The sequence below is a fragment of the Protopterus annectens genome, chromosome 14.part0 (genome assembly GCF_019279795.1).
Source record: "Protopterus annectens isolate FY-2018-M chromosome 14.part0, PAN1.0, whole genome shotgun sequence".
Taxonomy (NCBI): Eukaryota; Metazoa; Chordata; order Ceratodontiformes; family Protopteridae; genus Protopterus; species Protopterus annectens.
This window is the reverse complement of record NC_056748.1, coordinates 1,076,566,119-1,076,580,978: the sequence shown is the minus strand read 5'-3', so window position 1 is coordinate 1,076,580,978 and position 14,860 is coordinate 1,076,566,119. Positions and strand designations below refer to the sequence as shown.

The 14,860-nt window shown below is 37.5% G+C and overlaps 1 protein-coding gene across 2 annotated transcripts in view; it reads right to left on the bottom strand.

The window, feature by feature from the left end:
* Positions 1-14,860, bottom strand: part of ADGRA1 (adhesion G protein-coupled receptor A1) — a 1,550,322-nt gene that overhangs the window by 531,403 nt on the left and 1,004,059 nt on the right. For both annotated transcript variants that reach the window (XM_044056875.1, XM_044056876.1), the window contains exon 5: positions 7,096-7,241. In XM_044056875.1, the coding sequence (XP_043912810.1) occupies positions 7,096-7,241 (146 nt within the window). The remainder of the gene's footprint in view (positions 1-7,095; positions 7,242-14,860) is intronic.

Below are 14,860 nucleotides of genomic sequence, written 5' to 3'. Positions count from 1 at the left end.
CATACTGTATTTCTCCTAAAAAGATTTAAAAACAATAAAATACTAGTATTAAATTTCAAATATATATTATTCACATAAAATACTACAAGTTACGTTTTCATCTTTCTAGTGATTTTAACTCCAGCAAAGAACTAATGGAAAACTTGTTCATTCAAACCTGGCCAGCTTGCTGCATTTAAATGTAACCACCAGTACAATAAACGTTTATTTATTTATTTTCATTTGTTAACCGTGAGAGTCCGACTGGACACAGGTCTGTTTTCAGTGGAGGCCCGGGGAGAAAAGCTCCATATTAAGTATTACTTGCATTATACAGTTAAAAACATAGCATTTAAATATAAACATTAGTCCAGCTGAGGACGTAAGACAAGAATAAAACATAGATGTAAAAGAGCTGTAGAACATAGTACAATTTTAAAATATGGTGACATATACTAAACATGGTTACAAATGTAGTTGAGATTCATCAGTGAACAATTGATACAATCTGTTTTTGAGGTACATAACAGCCATTAGCAGTTGTTGCTACAAGAAGTTAATATTATGTGGTAGGTGGCTGGGAACATGAGTAGCCAAGCTGGCTATGAGTAGGTTGTTAGGGGGCCGAGAGAGGTAGTGGGTGGGTGGATGGCATTAGAGGGGGGTTGCAAGGGCATATCTGGCAAGTTTTTAAGTGTGATTTTGGTAAGGATTTAAAGTGGGTGCAAGAAGTTACAGAGGTGATTGAGGATGGGAGGGAGTTCCAGAGTCTGGCTATAGTGCAGGAGAATAATGCTTCTCCAGCAGAGTTAATGCCTCTTGTGACCTGTAGGAGGTTTTTGTGGCTGGATCTTAGTGGTCTTGTGATTATGAGGGTTGGAGTAGATTCTGGAGGGATGGGACTTTTAGTTGTTGGTTTATTAGTTTGTGGTCGAGTATGAGTTGGTACCATTGAAGGAGGTGGGGGAGCTCTAGCCAACCCAGTTCTGCTAGTGAGAGACAGTGGTGAGAATGATAGGAAGCCCCTGTGGTGAATTTGTTGATTTTGTTGTAGTAGGTTTCAAGCTTATTTAGGTTGCATTGTCTAAGGTTAGTAAATATTGGAGAGGCATAGAGTAGGGTAGAGATAAGATGTGAATTTGCAGTTGCAATGACCAAGCTCACCTTCTTTCATATACTTTAATACTATCAATCACTACAAATTTAAATAAATGGTCTTTCTCTTCCATACAATGTTTTCTTAGAGCATTCCTTTCCTTTTTAGTTTTTATATCATATAAATGCTCATACATTCTATTTTTTAGTTTCCGCTCCATTTCCCCCACATAGAAACATTGACATTTTATACAGAGAGTACAATATATTACTTTTTCAGTAACAATTATGTTTTCCTTGTAGTTTAACTTCCCTTCCATTTATGCAAACATCATTATATGCAAATATAAACTTACAAAAACTGCATGACCCGCATTTTTTCATAACTCCATCCCTTATTTCAGTTCTATATTTACTTTCAAATATATTTTTAAGGGTACTACCCTTTTTATAGACAATATTCATATGCTCACCTACATAGTCTTATGTTTTTTTCGGTTTATCTTCATAAGTGCGTTATGCACTTGGGCGAATCCACTTTGTGCGAAAGAAGGTTTCCAAATTGGAAAAATCTTAAAATAAAATTGTCCGAATGTGCAATGGGCAAATGCACATTGGCATTTACTCATAGCAGATTCGACATTTTGGGTGCGGATTGCACTATAGCGGGGATCAGGAAATTATCCCTTTCCCCACTGTAGTGCGATCTCGGAATTAGTATATATGGGGGTGCAGGGGTGCTTGCCCCCTGCATTACAATGCATGTTCGACATTTTAGTTTGAAAATCAGCGAATCTGCTGTTCGATTTGCTGATTTTCAAACTACCGAGAATATTGAAGTTTGAAATTCGTGCAACTGGTTCGCCCAAATGCGGGATCGATATTGTCATTTCCGACAATATGAAGGTAAACTGCTTTTTTCACTTCTCAAAATTTCCCATTTTTTTTCAAAGAGAGTCCAAACTTTACAGCTGTCCAGGTTAGAGGTGGTAATAAAATCTCTTGTAATCATTCCGTTTGAGCTGTAATTTATTTTCTTCCATTATATTAGCTTTTCTTATCGCCCTGTTAGATTATTAGCATTCCTGTTTTCCTTTAATAGGGGTACAAGATATCCCCTATCTAATTTATTAATAACTTCTAACATAATATTATTTATGAATTCACAAGGGTATCCTCTTCTTAAAAACATGTTTTAAATGATCACATTCATCAAGGAATGACTAAGGTGGACACCACGCTGGCTGCTCGAACAAACTGTCTTTTTACTATCGCCCTCTTTTGTTTAAATGGATGGGCACTTGAGAAATGTAAAAAGCTATCAGAGCACATCTCTTTTCTGAAAACTTTTGATAAAAACCTCTTACTTTCGATGTCCTTAAGCCAGACTTCCAAAAAATGCTATGTTCAAATCATCCATATTATAAGTACATTTTAGAGATTCTGTAGTTGTATTAATATAAGTAACAACATTTATCAATCTTCTCTCTTGGCCCATCCAATAAAATAAACACATTATCCAAAAAGTGGGTGTATTCTTTACAAAAGAATATAAAGACTCAAATACTTATTTTCCATTCCAGGACAACGTCTGCATACAGGCCCCCACAGGCAGCTCTCAGTGCCACACCCTCTTGTTGTAAATAAATCTCTTTATCAAAAAGTATAAAATTATTTTTTATACTGTTTTCATCATTAGTATACAAACTTTCACTTGATCATGTTCTAGAACTTTCTCGTACAGATATTCATCAAACCATTCAACTCTTATTTCGTGCGGGATCACCATGTATAAATCTTTGATGTCAATGGTAATAAATATATATGTCTCTTTAAAATCTATACCCACGGTAGTGGTACTACGGTAGCGTTGTCGCCTCACAGCAAGATGTTGTCGCGTTCGATTCTCAGCTAGAGCGTCTTCTGTGAGGAGGCATGCGTGAATGGGCATGTCTTCGTTGAAGGTTGTGCATCAGGGCTGCTAACTCGGCACGTAAAAATCCACTACCAAACATTAGCGGACCGGAGTTCCACTGTGGTGACACCTAACCGGTATAAGCCGAAAGACACAACAACAACAACATATATCTCTCTTTAAATGTAACATCATCAATCATTTTAAAAATTCCCAAAAATCTCTACAAATATGAGATCCAATAAAGACAAGTTCTTTTAATTTTATATCAAGATATTTAGCTATAGGGTGCGTAATAGACTCCTTGCATCTACAATAGGACACATGGGGGGTTGATGGATGTCTTTATGCATTTGTGGAAGAACAAACATAACAGGGGTCGTAAGGTATTGTACAGAAAGGTAATTATACTCATCGAGTATCACAACCTAAAGGAGAAACGTTCAAGTTAAGATGATGTCAGTTACAGAGGTGTGAACGACTTCATTAAATATCCCAAGACATCACTGTCGTTGTGTGTGGAGTAAAGAATTTCAACCTAAATTTGCATTCACATATTAATTCCATCAAACTAAGTAATCAGAGCCAAAAAATGTTCATTTTAACTCCATTTTATGCACAGAGCTTAGCAAACAAACATTATCTTAGAGCAAGTAACACCTAGCAGCAGCATGACATAAAATTCAGTGCCAATGTATCAGTGTTGTCATTTTCCTATTATGCTGTCTCACCCCATGCTATGGGTCAGTATTGTGCCTGCTTGCACAACACAGCAGAACAGATGTTTCATTGTTATGCTTAGGTAAGAAGACAGGAGTCATATGCCATCACAACTCACAGTACCATCATATTATTGCTGTAAACTGAATGCCTGCTACAGTTGAGACTTACTGTTCCCTTTTGCACGTCAACATTATAACTGTGCCTGCTATTAGAAGTGCAGAAATCAATGCTTTGAGTTAGCTGTACAGATAGCGACTGACTGCAGTCGGTTATAAATATTTGTGTTACTGCATCTGCTTTGCACTACTGTCATGGTGGCAGAGATGAAATAACGCATGCCGACAAGCTGAGAGTGTTATAATTTCATTCAAAAGTACTATGCAAGCAGGTTTGCAGTGTTACATGAATTCATCACTTTTCTACTGACACTTATTATCTCACTATAACTATTAAAAATGTAGAGCTTATTTAAAGTAGCAAAATTAATTTAAGTTCAACTTGCTTAAGCCAGTGTGTATCAGTGATTAAGATCTGAGCTATTACTGAAGCTACCACAAACATGAGAAGTGGTGAACCACTTGTGTTACTAGCACAAAGTGTGTAGCAGGGTGTTTGTACTGCTATCTACAACACCCATATTGTGTCATGGCCACAACAAACTATAAGCAAATGGCTCCAAGTGCATCAGACCATAGTTCCTACTAGATAAACACAATGCCTACGTCAAATAAAAGTCACTGTACTTCAGATCTGTGAAACAGCAGGGCTAAAGAATACTTACGTGAATGTAGGTATGCAGATACACAACCCTAATTGTTGAAAAAACAGGCAGCATGCCCTTCCCCATAGAAATACACTTTCCACAGCCAATAAGGCAAGCGTGGACACGTCTGTGGGGAAAATGATACAAATGTGCCAATCCTTGGACAAAGTTATAACTTCAGTAATGTCCAGTCATCTTAAACAGCTGATCTACTTCAAATTAAGGCAATTACAACCCTTCCAAATATGGATTTGCTACACAAATAACAATTATAGCCCTGTAAATTTTAAATTCAATATGCCTTATGTTGAAAGCAATTAATTCCAGTTTAGTGCATCTTATCACCAAAGTAGACAATCCATCAGTTAGCCAGTAATGCGAGGTAGGAAAATGCAATATGTAAATAGAAACTACAGCCATTCCAAGCTGGCACACTGCTACTTAGGTATTGTGTCTATCAGTAATGCTGATAGCCAGTGTTCAAAGATGATCACATGGCGATGAAGTGTGGCTCGGGAGCTTAGAATAATGCTGTCATTTGCAAATGTTCCTTAGTTTGGGTTGAATGAGGGTTTCACAATGACCTCATGTGGTCCCTGTAGGCCTGCTAGAGGTTGACTGCTTGAAAAAGGAGAAAGGTTACAAACAGAGGAGTGCACTGCATAAGGATCCGCTTATTGCAGCCCTCACACCATCTATGCAGACACACTACCGCTAGGATACGCACTTTAATAACCCTAGAAAAGTCCCTTCACTCCTCTCCTCACTCATAACACTGTTCCAGCTCCTGAGATCTCCAGGGCCTAGACGGTGAAGGACTATACAAGGTTAACAATAAATTATTTATATACTCTTAGGAAGCAAAGTTAGGAAGAGTAATGCAAGTTGCGAGTGAGTAGACCTTGGAAAATATATTAATAGTAAACAGCAAAAAAAAAATGACAGGTGCTACAGCTACAGCATCCTTCTTTGTAGAAATACGGTACAAAATCATAACTTTTTTCTAACTTTTCAGCGGTTAGTTAGCATTTCTCCAGTTTATCTGGGAACAGCTAACCTGAGCAGTAACCATTAATGCACAATTATTATTCAGACACTAGTTTCATTAAACATGGAGGCTGATGAAACAGTAATTCCTGATGCAAAAGCAGCCACTACATCTGACAAGGGGTAACTAACCCTCTGCGTGGAGCAGACATATCTAACTCACATTTACAGTTAAGCAGAGACCAAGTCATCGTGATCACAGATTTCTATTATTTCACTCCATGTATACAGATATAGACAGAGTGTTTTATGAAATTCAGCAAAACATTTAGTATAGTAACATTCAGATGTGTGTACACTTATAAAAGGCGATACAATGATAGTGCATTAGACCCATAATACTATTCGTAAGTAAAATGCTGCTAAAGGAATTTTACACAAATTCATTAAATTAAGATAAAGACCAAGGCAAAAGTTTGCTATTTAATCTGCATTATGGAAGGATCTTTCAGCAACTAATGTGGTATTTTACCCCCTTTCTGAGACACTCCTTAAAGTGCTCAGCAGTTAAACATCAGGGACATCGCTGAAATGAAATGGGTGATATTCTCACAATAACAGAAACCTGGGATATGTGAGGCTCACCTATCTGGTCTTACCTGTGCACTGAATGCACACTTACAGGAAGAAAAGAGAAGAGGGGACAACTGAAATCCCCTGATGTTCTAAAATAATCATTTAGTCTGCCTATATGCATGGCATATAGCGTCATATATTACCAGCAATCAACAGAGTTTAGTTACCTGTACTTTCATTATCAGTGTTAAACATATTGCCAGTGGCACCTTTGTTAATTATTTGTTGCTATTGTGCTGGTTTATTAAAGCTGTGTTGTAACGATTTCACTTAGACTTTTTGCTGTGTTGCTGCGTTATTGAGTTTCAGTGTTACTAGAATTTATTAATTATTTATTTTCCCTAAAAAAGAAAAAAAAAAACAGAGACACATATATATTTCAGAATTTGCAATTTAAGCAAACTCTGCAAATTAGACTGAAATTTTAATAAACGACAAGGCCGTGGTTTAGCAGAAAACCCAACATACATTTAAAATGATTAATGTTGCTCATTACCCATCAAATCAATTGCGCATAAGCTAGAACACACTGCAAAATCAACATATGACCACATGTATCACACAACTGAATGAATTAAAGCATGTTAAAACTGTCAAAGTCATTACTATTTGACTGGTTAGCATGTGTCACCTAGTGTGCTATTACCTGCTATTTGCTTATCAGTTTCCATGGAAATAACCGATGGGCTATGCCTAATGGATTTTTACAGCATGTGGACAGCTGCTGCTTAAATGTCTGCATTGCTCCCCCAGCACTCAGAATTAAACTGCTAATTTAGCATACTTATTAAAAACAAGTAAAGTCGCTCATTTTCTCTAAAGCATTATACAATGAACTTATGTCAAAACAATTGTAGACGTGTATCAGCCACCACATTTAAACCATGAATACACAGATTTCTAGTGATAATATTATTTAATATGTTATAAAGATTTAATAAAGAATGGCATGCTAGACATTCAGTATTAGTGAAAAAAATAAAATGTAAGACTTTACTTCAGCATGGTTCGTCTGCGCTGTGGTGGTTGGTCACCATCTTGATACTGCTGAGTTTTTTTTGCAACCAGGTTGTAGATATTCCGTGCAGTTACCCCAAGCCAAAGCAGAGTGGACAGTGTAGAATAGTGCAATACGATTCCAACCTAAAAGAAAATGCGGTCATGGTAAATAAAAAGTACCAGTACTTTAATATTATATCTTCTAGTAAGAAGGTATACTAAAAGAAATTTCATAAAATATAAGTTTGTAAAATCTTGCTAGAAAGTAAAAATCTCTAGATACTGCCTTAGAATGGTTTAACTTATTAATGGAAACATGTATAAGTAATGACCAAGTGCTGTTAATGTGAGTCCATCAGCAGCAGCCTTCCACAAAACTCATATTTAAAACACAGTTTTAAATTGGCCGTGACACGTCGGCTGCCTTATGACATGCTGTTCTTTAGGTGACATTTTACTGTAACTAATCACCAGCATGACTAAGTAAACACAAAGCCCGATGGCCAGAGAAGGTGTCCCTTCTTGGTGCATTTAGGTGTTTTCAAAATTAATATAATTCTAATAAAATACAAAATTAAGCAAAATGCCCCATATTATAACTGCAGACAAGTATATTAACTGCACTGGCATGTGATATTTATTTCATAAAATCTCTCAAAACTGTCCAATAAATGCTGGAATAAAAACACAGCTTCTAATCAAAGGACTGACAATTAATGTGTGAGACTTAATTTTTTTCGTTTATGCAGTCTACTCAAAAAAAGAAATCTGGTACGATCATGACTATTCAAAGATAATGAAGCACTTTATAAAATATGCAAAGTTATAAAATAAAATGCTAAAAATTATCCCAACACCAATTTTTATTATACTACAATAAAGTCAGCTAATTGGAATATGTTACTTAAAAAGACTTTCAGCTTTTCCCGGTTAGGGGTCGCCACAGCGGAACTCTGGTCCGCTCATGATTGTCAGTAGATTTTTACGGTGCCAAGTTGCCAGCCCGACACCCAAACTTCAACAAAGGCATGACCATTCACGCTCGCACCTACCTGCATGTCTTTAACGTCACTCGACCATGGGGGAGGACATGCAGAGTCCAAAAACAAGGTGCTCCAGCCAAAAATCGAACCGGTGAACCTCTTGCTGTGAGGCGACAATGCTAACCGCTGCACCACCATGGGTGAATTGGAATACATTACTACAGTAACACATTTATACTGTTAGTTGATATACAGTGTTAATATCAGTACAGTATAATGGAATAGCTGGAAATTTGTCCAATACCTTGTGCTTTATTATACAACTAGTTCTTTTAGCATTTGACAATGATATTTTTCAGATTACTTAAAGTGAAGCTATCATTCAAACAATATCCATAAATTTGGCAAAGGCAAGTAAAACTGCTCGACCGTAAAGCACAATACAATTTTAGAAAATAACTGAGTTGCAGAACTGGAATAATGCACTACTATTAAAATATGTTATGTAATGCACAGTTCAATTTTGTTTGACATTTGAGTAGAAATAATTCAAAGGACACGCAAAAAGCTTTTAAGGATTCTTCACCAGAACTACTATCTGTAGAAAACAGCTGGAAATATGCCAGGACATATATCAAGAAGGTAGTCCTGCAATGAAACTTTTTCCAAAATGTTTTTACTTTGCCTTCATGCTTTGCAAATGTGAAAAGCATGAAGTATCCCTAGGCATAACAACCAAATCAGTCATTAGACAAAGGCTATGTCTGTACATTAACGCCATTTTGTATATTTACCACTCCTGTTCTTCTTCTTCTTTTGGCTTTTCCCAGTTAGGGGTCGCCACAGCAGATCAACTGTCCGCTCATGATTGGCAGCAGAGTTTTACAGTGTCGAGTTGCCAGCCCAGTGCCCAGCCTTCCACAAAAGGCACACACAAACACACACTCACACCTAGGGCCAATTTAGAGTGTCCAATCCACCTGCAGCATACTTTTGGGATGGGGGAGGAAACCGGAGCACCTGGAGGAAACCCACGCGACCACAGGGAGGACATGCAGACTCTGCACAGAAGGCACCCCAGCCTAGAATAGAACCGGAGAACCTCTTGCTGTGAGGATATTTACTACTCCTATTAATACTCCTTAAATACTTTCATAAATTCATTTACGTTCCAAATGCGGACATAACCTGAACTGCAAATAAACCAGTGTAGGATCCATTTTATCTCTGCTTATGGGTTTCTGAATGTAACATATAAAGAAATCAAGAATTTGAAATCATTTAAAAATAAAGAACAGAATTCCTTTAACTGCAAATGTAGCTACTTATGGGATATACAAAATAACTTAAAGAACTGTCTTTCTCCAGCTAAGTTGAAATGTGCCTTAATTTTACACAGATGCAATTAATTTACATGATTTTTTAGTATCTATATTATTTTATAGTCACCCAGTCTTTTAAAAGGAGTTAAAGGAAGCTCTTTTAAATGTGATTAAGGTATGGTTTCATGACACAGATATAATTATTAAAATCAAAACATGAAACTAGAATGAGAATATGAAAGTAAAACTTCAAGATGTCTGGGGTCCTAAGAAAGGATCATAAAGGATTCTGTGTGACAAATAAATAAATCAGGCAAGGAAACCTAAACATTAGCAAGCATCTTATCTTCAGATGCATTTAAACCTGCTTCATTACTCATGGTAAAGGTTGGGGGCCAAACTGAGGCTGTATATTCTCTTAAAATTTACCTTAAATAATGTAAACATGATGCCAGTAGATGAAAGCATACGGTCTGTCCAGTTGGCCTAAGTGTTGCGGATAACCCATGTCCAGCTACCACTTCTCAGCACTGCCCTGTTTTCTTCTATTCTTTCATTTATTGCAGATATTTACATTCACTGGACTACTCTTTGTGGCTACTTTTTTACTTTGTCTCCATCTTCAGCTTTTTCTCCTTTTGAATGCCAACAATGACTCATCCACTGAGCTCATCTCCACGCCTTGTACTTTCCCTATCTCTCATCTATACTTAAGCATACATAAGACTAACCTTTTTGCATCTTTACTTCCAGTTCATCCCATATACTCCAGTCACATTTTTAGGTTTGACTTCTAAGCTTTCTTCCAAACTATTCCTCGAGTTTCATTGTTATAGCTACAGCAGTCAGACACAGTGTTCCTTATGCTAACATAACAGGGATCTGAAAAATGGAAGAATTATCACATCATCTTCAGACTCTACCCCATAGAATCAGCACCCCAATATCTCTTGTCATCTGTCATTGCCACTTTCTTACTGCATTTCACGATTCAATTTAGATTAAATCTGATGAATTTTCTCCTCAGCTGTTCATCAATTATTTGCTTGCACATAGTATTTGTTTGTGCATATTCTTTCTTCAAAAAGATCAGAAATCCATCAGTGTTGTAAACAAAAAATATCACAGGACTGAAAAACTTGTTTTTATGGCAAAAGTATTAATTTAAGCTTCATGCCATTGCAAAATGTAGCATCTTAGCTGAGAGTTCTTTCAGAAATATGGGTTTGAAATACACATGCAGATAATAAAGCAACTCTACAGACTTATTCTGTCCAGATAACACCATCAGATCTGAAAGAGCTGTGCTATGTTTATAGAAACAAAATCTGGACTGCAATATATTATTTCAAATTCTTTTGATACAGCTACATGTTATGACAGAATGGAGTGCAGATGCTTTGGCCATGACTGAAGGAGTACACACTGTCAGTTTATAGTTGGATAATATAGGACACCATGTTAACCAAGACAATCACAGACTAAAGATGGTTCACAAACACAGCCATGCGCATATTGTTTAAAAATAAATTTCACATATTCAGTCAAGAACTGATTTGCAGATTTGTGAAGGAATTTATTTCCAGATTCAAGAAACAGATGTTTTACACATTCATTCAACACAGCTGACAAAGGCAAAGAAGCAAAATTCAGTGAGCAAGGACTTTGAAATGTCTAAGGCAAGCAAAAACTATAAAGTTAGGAAAAACATCCATGGACGCAATAAGTCCAAGAGGATGCAAAAAAGAATTTAAAGAGAAGCTATTTAATCACGATCATTATTCCTTGACAACTAAGATCTGAAAAACATTTCAGTAATTTGCTCAGTGTATTTAAATGGAAGGGAAGTTAAAATCCGGAGGAACATGTTACAGTCAGTGAGGTTTTATGAGAAGAAGAGAGTCCCATTACCTCTCTCGATGTTTCTATGATGACATTAATTTTCATAAGATCAGCTGCTCAGTAAAATTCCAGGATCCAATCAGCTGCACAGAAATTGCTCAAAGGAATACATGTAGGACAAGTGGGAGTAGATACATGTTAAGGGCATGCAAGAGACAATGTGCTGGCCAGGTATACCACATACAAAATGTGAAAAACTGTGACATTTGCAATACGCTTCATAAAAAAAGCCATAACAGAGGAAATGCCTCTACTTCTACTCCCAGACTAACTCTGGAGTAAAGTAGCTGTACATGTCTTTGTTTAAAAGCTGTCATTATTTCATTTGTGCTTTCTGCTATTTCAAATATCCAGAGGGTCATATTTTGTGAAAACATGTTTGACATCTTCAAATTCAAGGCATTCTCTTATTTAATAGTCATTGATGGGATAGTAAGTCTGGGAATTCACACCAAATTAGAGAATTCCGCATATGATAACAGTATAGAAATTGTCAAGAATACTATAAAAATCATTCTCCCTTTTTAAAGGAAGATTGCTGTTTGTTGTTTGAATGTTGAAATGATCCAGTGATATCACCTTCCCTACGACCGATGAGGAATGACCACAATGTTTCCTGCTGCATCAGTGCTGCTGTATTTAAATAGATTAAATCAGCATAGGAAATAGCTTAGAAAACTAAAAAAAAATTGTTATAACAAGACAGAACATTGGCTACTCCCCATCCAGTAAATGGGGTAGGAAAAAACTCAAATGACACTCAAAACAAAAATAATCAATTGCATTAGGCAAACTGACTCTGCGATTCTCTAAAGTTGACATCAAGACATGGCAGGTACTAAGGTGCAGCTGAAGGCATCTATCAAACAAGGCTGATTCAAAAACATTGGTCTAATAGTGAGAGTAGCAGATACTGAGAACCTCCCCGGAGAGGACACAAGTACCTGCTGGAGAGATGAGGCCATGTCCTTAGAACTGCTCTCAGTACCAAATTGTTCCATTGAGTGACTCTCCTAAACTGGCATGAAAGTATTTGACACATTCGCTTTACCTGCCGTGATTATTTCTACTCTACTTTACTGTGTTTGATTATTTGGAAGGCCAATCAGGATGGCCACAAGATGGAAAGATTATGGTACTTGTTATGTCTGCAAAGCCTGACAATACCAGTTCCTATATATAACTAGTATAAAGCAAACCATTAAATGCTATAAGCTATAATATGTATGTTGGGTGTGATCAGTATGTGAATCACATTTCATGTGACAACCTGAAATGGGTTGGTAAAGAATACAGTAGTATGAAATACTACAGTAAAATATTGTAAAGTGTAATACAGCCAGTACTGTTTATATTACTGTAAATAAAACTCATATTTCAAGGGAAGGGGTTTTGTGCATCAGACTACTCCATATGGAGAACCTGCGTGTAGATGTCACATGTTTCTTCTTTCTGCAGGAGATATAGGTCCCTGATAGCATATAGCATGTATATATCCAGATAAGTGAACTGTGTATTTGTTAAACTACCTGCAAATTTGTTCATAGGTTCACAGGTTCATAGGGGGTTACTAAGCTAGCAGCCCTAGAGTCTTTATAATCCTAGACATGTTAATCCTAGGTTGCCCTAATTGCTCTTGGTTAGATGGACGTACTTTACAGATCAGCACAGACTACGCCTGTTCATGAGGGACATGGGTGCCACCCATAGGCTGAATTTGCAGTCAACCATCCATTTGTCCAGGTTGCACTTGAATAGGGTCATTGAGGAGCTCTGCTTCACATGAACTGGATGTTTATTCCAGAGCAGCAGCAATTTCTAGGAGACATGCATGTCTCTCCAGCATGTTCTGTTAATGCCACTGATGAGGTTGAAATCCCTAGAGCAAGTGGCTCTAGTGCCATTTCATTTGCATATGGGCAGCATTTACACCAGGTTCGAGTTAGATAGTGCTCTGTAGGCCAGGCACAAGTCACCACTCAGTAGCCTATATGATGCAGAGTACAATGACAGGGCTTTCAGTCTATCCACGTAGGTCATGGTGTGGAGGACTCTTCTTAGTGAGAAACCTCTGTGGTCTCTCCAGTTGCTGCAAGTGTCTGGTGAGATATATGCAGAATGCAGCACTGCACTCTACTAAGAGTCTTATTAGGGTAGAGTAAAGTTGCATCCTTAGACCTGGATGTGATGTCTTTACTTATCAGATGCACAATGTAGAAGGCTTTCCTTACCACCATCGAAACCTAGTGGTCACAGTTCAGATTGCTGTTGACCTGTGTTCCCAGATCTCACACCACTGAGTTTGAACTTAGAGGGGTGCTATCAATATTGTGATTAGTGGGGAATTCCACTTTGCCAAATGGGATAATGGTGCACTTTTATTGCATTTAGTTTTAGACCATCATTTTGACACCAGTCATTTGTTTCTGTTAGCCCCTCCTATAATATGTTAACATTGTTGGGAGCTTCGATGATTCTGCCTAGTTTACAATCATCAGCAAACTTAGTAAACCAAAGACAATCTACTTTAACCTGGAATTCCATGAAATAGATTCCAAATAGTAAATGGGCCAGTACAGATCTTTGCCATATGCCACTGGTGATGCATCTATTGGTAGAGGTGGAGTCACCAACTTTGACAGTATGCATTCTGTCTGTGAGTCAGTTAGCTGCCCATCTAGTGATATGAGGGTTACCACCCAGCTGGGAGAGTTTTGCAATAATATCCGAGTAGGGGATTTTGTCAAAGGCTTTGTTTAGGTATAGATAAGCAGTGTGCACTGTCTTACCTTCATCCAGGGCTTTGGTGACTTTCTCAAAGAAGTCTACCAGGTTCAGTAAGCACAATCTACCCTTACCAAAGTCAAACTGGGTTGTGTCTAGAGTTTGAAGGTCGCCTGTGTCCTTGTTGATAAGGTGCATGATTATCCTTCCATGGCCTTACTGATGAGGCTGGTTAGACTCATAGGTCTATAGTTCCCAGGATCAGTTAATGGCCTCCCTTTATGGAAGGGGATTACTGTTGCTGATCTCCGTTCTGCTGGTACAAAGATAGTTAAAGAGAATGGCAAGTGGGTCCACTTGGTACTGGTTTAAACTTCTTAATAAGCAACCCGGGATGTTATCTGGTCCCATTGAGGCAACGTTTTTGGCCTTGCAGAGCAGAGAAATGACTTGATCTCTAGAGATACTACATAGAGAACTGGTGTCAGGTATACATTGAGGTATGGCTAATGTGGGTAAGAGGTGATGTTTGAGCTAAATCTGTAAACTAACAAGTTGGCAACTTCCTCCAACATAGTGTGAGTGGTACCATCTACTACCAATTTGGAACATAGCTGGACACTCCCTTTTAGATTTCATATGTAGTTAAAGAATGCCTTATGGTTGTCCTTGGCTAGGGATGCTATTTTAGCTTCATAATTACTTTTACAGGACTTTACAAGACTTCTGGTTTGCTTGTTCAGTCTGTGGAGGGAATCCTTCCTCTGCAGAGGCAGTTGCCTCTTCTTCTTGGACATCAGTTTCTTCCTTTTGTTATACAGTCGGTTTATAC